Source organism: Rattus rattus, chromosome 3, assembly GCF_011064425.1.
Source record: "Rattus rattus isolate New Zealand chromosome 3, Rrattus_CSIRO_v1, whole genome shotgun sequence".
Classification (NCBI taxonomy): Eukaryota; Metazoa; Chordata; class Mammalia; order Rodentia; family Muridae; genus Rattus; species Rattus rattus.
This window is the reverse complement of record NC_046156.1, coordinates 18167130-18174210: the sequence shown is the minus strand read 5'-3', so window position 1 is coordinate 18174210 and position 7081 is coordinate 18167130. Positions and strand designations below refer to the sequence as shown.

Sequence of the window (7081 nt, the reverse complement as noted above, 5' to 3'; positions counted from 1 at the left end):
ACATAATGAGTTCTAGGCCAGCTTGGGATACTTGAAACCAGACTCAAAAAAGAAATGTATCTGTAAATAAATGGGTAAATTAGATTTTCAAATAAAATGAAATATGGATGACATGAAGCATATAAAGGTATGAGGGAATAGACAAGGAATTGAAAGAATAGAATTTTACTTTAAAATTTGGTAAATGAGGCATGGGTATTCATGGTGCAATGTTGAATCCAGAAGGATTGTTGTGTTTTTGATAACAAAGGCAGCTTACTGTGATGGACATGTTACATACAGAAATGAAAGTGTTTTTCAGAATAGAGGAGGTGCAGCTAAAGAAGTCAGGTATGAAAAGGTTAAACAAATTTTGTAGGATCCTGAGGAGAACCTTGAGCTATTTCATAAACAGAAGTAAAACAAGAAAAAGGATTGAGGCCTATGATTGACTCAAGTTGAGGACAATGGATTGGCTTTCCCATATGTGTCTTTAGTACAAGTAAGAGCATGAATCATAAGGAGATGGAGTCTTGCCTTCTGTCTAGGACAACACTCACCATTGTTCTGACCAGCCAGGCAGTTCATCAGGTAGGATTTTCCTGTGCGGTACATCCCTACAATGGCCACCACAACCACAGGCTGAGAAATATTGTTGAGAATATGGATGGCTCTTGGATTCACAAACAGCTGCTTGTTCTTATTTTCTACCAGACACATGGGGGCCTTCATAGTTCCTGGTGCCATGACAGCCTGTCAAGCCAAAGAGGCTGTCAATCCAACAATGCATTCAGAAGGAATTTCAAATGGTAGTTATTCATGGCATGTGTATCAGCTCTTCCTGCTTGTGACCTGGACTAGTTTCCTCAGCCTCCATCAAACCACAGTCACACAAACTTCACATTAAAACAACAATATTTTCTTGTTCCATGTAAAAATCACACATGCAAATGTTTGGTAAAGAGTACAAGGCAGTGTACTCTATGGAGATTTCAGGGCAAATGCTTGTGTCTGAGTTCCAGCTGACTCAGATTTCTCTTGGTATTTGTCATTCCACTGCTAACTTCCTGCTCTCTTTCTCTGATTTCTGTCTCTTTTCAAATTTCCTTATGTTTCTCTCTTTAAAGTACATTTGTCAATTAGACAAAATATCCACCATAAAGAAGTCCAACATTTTAAGATGTACAATTTAACTATGCAATGCTTTTTAAAAGCAAATCTGAAGATGACTTCATGGGAAAATGGTTTCTGGTCTGTATGGGGAATCATATTTGGAAGACTGAAAGACAGTCAATCTTTTTTTTTTCTTCAAGAGAAGTCCAGGTTAGAATGAGTGATCCACTGACCCTGTTTTAGACTTGGTGAATTGAAGTAGCAGGATTTCTTTTAAACAGTGACTTTTGGACATGTGAATTTCATATTTACCTCAAATGCAAAGAGAACACATTGCAGTCTAACTAGTGTGGTTTAGGTCCATTTCTAAACGTAAACATGAATGTGTAAATTCTAAATCTAAATCTATGAAAATAATTATCTCAAGTCCTGCTGATAAAATTTTCCAGAACCCTCATGAGTCTTCAGTATACATGCTAGGGATCTATAGTAGAAACCATAGATGATGCAGTGTTGACTTTTTATGACTATCCTACCTTCACTTTGGTCTTGTGCAGAAGTCCCGAGGAGGATCTGTGTATCCAATTCCCAACCTCTTGACACAAGTTTCCCTATCCATAAACATGGCTTTCTTCATACTGTCCATTTCCCAAGAAGGATTTCCTAACTGTGACACCCTTTGAAATCTGCATGAGCAGGTAAAACCTCTCCTACTGGTTCCTATTTAATATCTTCCTTATCACATTTTCTCTAAGCAGCAAGGAGAAGCCAGACTTTACCTTCAAGTCACCCCAGTTAAAAATCCAAGTTCATCCTTTGTAAATGTCTCTCTCCTATGTGAATGTCAAATCTACTTAGCCAAGTTTTCTACCACTGCATAAAAAGACCCTCGGCCAATTCTAGTCACATGCTCCTCACTCTCTCCTACACATTCATAAAATTCTCTTTTCCATTTCCTTTCCTATCTGCATTTAATTACAAATGATGTATGTATTCCTTAAGATAACAGGTTCTTTCTGTGACATACTCCTTACTTTATTCTGAGCCCTTACCAGAATATTTAGTGTCCAGGTTTTCACTAACATTCCCTTTAAAACAACTTTCTAGTATGCCTCTTACAATTCTTCTAGTTTTTGGTCATTATTAAATTCTAGTTATTTCTATGGGTCTAAGCATTCATTATGGCACCATGCCATATCTTCAGTGATTAAATCTTATTCATTTCTAAGTCTAGCTCATCACAGTGTCCAATCAAGTGACTTGAAATACAAAAATTGACTTCCTTCTGTCAATCATATCCAAAATCATATGCTGGAAATGATGTGCCCCTCAGGGACTTAATCTAACAGTACACCTTTCCTCTTCATGCTTTGGGGTCTCTTCAGCTTCAGATTTGTTGAGTCTCTTCCTCTCCCTTTACTATTTACTATTAGTATTGGTATTACTAGTTCCACTTTTCTGGTTTCATTTTTCTGTGTTAAATTTCTATCTGCTTATTTCTGATGCAGACCTTTATTATTGGGTGAAAACTTCTGAAAATTCTAACATACTCTCTGTACACATATTCCATTGTGGAGAGATCTGGACTCTCCGAAGTGGTGACAACCCTCAGAGCACAGGGAACACCTTTACTTCTGCTCACATTCCTGGCCCAAGAGTAACCCACTTAGGCCCCTCTAGACCCAGGAGCCTTGAAGCAGACTGAGACAAGATCCTTCCAGTTTCTACATGGGTCCAGAGCTGATCCGGTGACACAGCTCTCTGTACACAGATCCTGCTGGGTTAAGGCCAGTCTCCAGGAGTGCTGACACATAGGCTTACAGGAGGGTCAAACCACTGTCAATAACAGTAAGACCAGGTAACATCAGCAATAACCAGATGGGGAGAGACAAGCACAGGAACCTAAGCAACAGAAACCAGACTACTTGGCATCATTAGAGCCCAATTCTCCCACCAAAGCAAATACTGGATAACCCAACGCTATGGAAAAACAAGATTTAGATTTAAATCACATCTCATGATCATGATGGAAGACTTAAAAATGACATAAATAACTCCCTTAAAGAAATACAGAGTAACACAGGAAAACAAGTAGAAGCCTTAAAGAGTAAACAGGAAAATCCCTTAAGATTACAGGAAAACAGAACCAAATAGGTGAAGGAATTGAATAAAGCCATCCAGGATCTAAAACTGGAAATAGAAACACCAAAGAAATCACAAGGGGAGACGTCACTGGAGATAAAAACCCTAGGAAAGAGATCAGAAGTCATATACACAAGCATCACCAACAGAATACAAGAGATAGAAGAGAGAATCTCAGGGGCTGAAGATACCATAGAAAACATTGAAACAACCGTCAAAGAAAATTTAAAATTCAAAAAACTCCTAACCCAAAATATCCAGGACATCAAGGACACGATGAGAGGATCAAACTTAAGGATATATATAGAGAAGAGAGCAAAGATTCCCAAATTAAGGGGCCAGAAAATATCTTCAACAAAATCATTGAAGAAAATTTCCCTAATCTAAAAAAGAGATGCTCTTAAAGATACAAAAAGCCTACATAACTCCAAATAGATTGGGTGAGAAAAGAAATTCCTCCCATCACATAATAGTCAAAACACCAAATGCACAAAACAAAGAAAGAATGATAAAGCAGTCAGTAAGAGAAAAAGGTCAAGTAACATATAAAGGCAGACCCATCAGAATTATACCAGACTTCTCACCAGAGAATATAGAAACTAGAATATCCTGGGCAGATGTTATACAGACCCTAAGAGAACACAAATGCCAGGTTACTTTATCCAGCAAAACTCTCAATTAACATAGATGGAGAAACCAAGATATTCCATGACAGAACAAAATTTACACAATATCTTTCTACAAATCCAGTCCTACAAAGGATAACAGATGGAAAACTCCAACAGAAGGAGGGAAAATACATCCTAGAAAAGCAAGAAAGTAATCTTCTTGCAACAAACCCAAATAAAGATAGCCACACAAACATAATTCCACATATAACAACAAAAGTAACAGGAAAAAATAACCACTATTCCTTAATATCGCTTAACATCAATGGACTCAATTCCCCAATAAAAAGACATAGACTAACAGACTGGATATATAAACAGGACCCAGCATTTTGCTGCATACAGGAAACACACCTCAGTGACAAAGACAGACAACCTGAGAGTAAAAGGCTGGAAAACAACTTTCCAAGCAAATGGTCCCAAGAAACGAGTTAGAGTAGCCATTCTAACATTGAATAACATTGACTTTCAACCAAAAGTTATCAAAAGAGATAAAGAAGGACATTTCCTATTCATCAATGGAAAAATCTATCAAGATGAACTCTCAATCCTAAATATCTATGGTCCAAGTGCAAGGACACCTACATTCATAAAGCTAAAAGCACACATTGCACCTCGTAGAATAATAGTGGAATACTTCAACACCCCACTGTCATCAATGGATGACAGAAATGATGACAGAAACAGAAACTAAACGGAGCCAAAGAGAAACTAATAAAAGCTATGAGCCAAATGGACTTGTCAGACATCTATAGACTATTTCATCCTAAAAAAAGATTATACCTTCTTCTCAGCACCCCATTGTACAGTCTATGAAATTGATCATATAATTGATTACAAAACAGACCTCAACAGATATGAGAAGAAATAATCCCATGCATCCTACTGAGCACCATGGACTGAAACTAGTCTTCAACAACAACAACAATAACAACAACAACAACAAACAAACAACAGAAAGCTCACAAACAGATGGAAGCTGAACAATGCTCTACTAGTCAGTGATAACTTGGTCAAGGAAGAGATAAAGAAAAAGCTAAAGACTATTTAGAATTTAATGAAAATGAAGGGATGATGTACCCAAACTTATTAGAAACAATGAAAGCAGTGCTAAAAGGAAAACTACTAGCTCTAAGTGCCTCCAAAAATAAACTGGAGAGAGCATACACTAGCAGCTTGAGAGAACACCTAAAATCTGTAGACCAAAAAGAAGCAAATATACCAAAAAGGAGTAGATGGCTGGAAATAATCAAAATCAAGGCTGAAATCAACCAAGTAGAAACAAAAGAACTACACAAAGACTCAACAAAAGCAGGAGTCGATTCTTTGAGAAAATCAACAAGATAGATAAACCCTTAGCCAGAATAACCAGAGGGCACAGATAGAGTATCCAAATTAACAAAATCAGAAATGAAAGGGGAGATATAACAACAGACTCCGAAAAATATTTAAAGAAAATCATCAGAACCTAAGAGAAAAGTCTATACCAAACAAAACAGGAAAATCTGGATGAAATGAACAATTGTCTAGATAGATATTAGGTAAGACAGCTAAATCAGGATCAGATAAACCATTCCTAAAGAAACAGAAGCATTCATTAAAAGTCTCCCAAACAATAAAAGCCCAGGATCAGATGGGTTTAGTGAAGAATTCTCTCAGACCTTCAGAAGACCTAATACCAATTCTTTCCAATCTATCCCACAAAAGAGAAACAGAAGGAACACTACCCAATTCCTTCTATGAAACCACAATTATCCTTATACCTAAACCACACAACAACCCTACAAAGAAAGAAAACTTCAGATCAATGTCTCTTATGAATATCAATGCAAGAATATTCAATAAAATTCTTTCAAACTGAATCCTAGAAAATATCAAAATGATCATCCATCACGATCAAGTAGGATTCATTTCAGGGATGCAGGGATGGCTCAATATACAGAAATCCATCAACATAATCCACTATATAAACAAAATCAAAGAAAAATAACACATGATCATCTCGTTAGATGCTGACAAAGCATTTGACAAAATTCAACATCCCTTCATGTTAAAAGTCTTGGAATTATCAGGAATTAAAGGCCCATACCTAAATATAGTAAAAGCCATATACAGCAAACCAGGAACCAACATCAAACTAAATGGGGAAAAACTTGAAATAATCCCCCTAAAATCAAGGAATAGACAAGGCTACCCACCTCTCCCTCCTTATTTAATATTAGAAGTCCTAGCCAGAGTAATCAGGCAACAAAAAGATCAAAGGGATACAAATTGGAAGGAAGAAGTCAAAATATCGCTATATGACATGATACTACGCTTAAGTGACCCCAAAAATTTCAACAGAGAACTACTAAACTTGATAAAAAAAAGATAGAATTTTCAACAAATGGTTCTGGTTCAACTGGAGATCAAAGAATGCAAATAGATCCATTCTTATCACGTTGTACAAAGCTCAAGTCCAAGTAGATAAAGGACCTCCACAAAAAAGTCAGATGCCCTCAAACTTATAGAAGTAAAACTGGAAAAGAGTCTTGAACAAATGGGCACTGCAGGGAAATTTCCTGAACAAAACATCAACGGCCTATGCTCTAAGATCAACAGTGGACAAATGGTACTTCATAAAATTGCAAAGCTTCTATAAGGCTAAGGACACTGTCATTAGGACAGAACAGCAACCAACAGATTGGGAAAAGTTCTTTACCAATCCTACATCTGATAGAGGGTTAGTAGCCAATATATACAAAGAAGTTAAGAAGTTAGACTCCAGAGAACCAAATAAATTAAAATAAATTAAAAATGGGGTACATAGCTAACCAAATAATTCTTAGCTGAGGAATATCTAAGGGTTGAGAAGTACCTAAAGAAATGCTTAACATCCTTAGCCATCAGGGAAATGCCAATGAAAGCAACCCTGAGATTCCACTTCCCACCAGACAGAATGGCTAAGATCAAAAACTCAGGTGACAACACATGCTGGCAAAGGATGTGGAGAAAGAAGAACACTCCTCCATTGTTGGTGGGATTGCAAGCTGGTACAACCACTCTGGAAATCAGTCTCAAAGTTCCTCAGAAAATTGGACATAGTACTATTTGAGGAATCAGCTATACCACTCCTGGACATATACACAAAAGATGCTCCAACATATAACAAGGACACATGCTTCGTTATGTTCATGGTG

General features: G+C 37.0%; 1 protein-coding gene across 1 annotated transcript in view; it reads right to left on the bottom strand.

The window, feature by feature from the left end:
* Window positions 1-7081, bottom strand: part of LOC116895226 (guanylate-binding protein 1-like) — a 32119-nt gene that overhangs the window by 6075 nt on the left and 18963 nt on the right. The window contains 1 exon segment of the mRNA XM_032896554.1: window positions 540-732. Within this exon segment, the coding sequence (XP_032752445.1) occupies window positions 540-732 (193 nt within the window).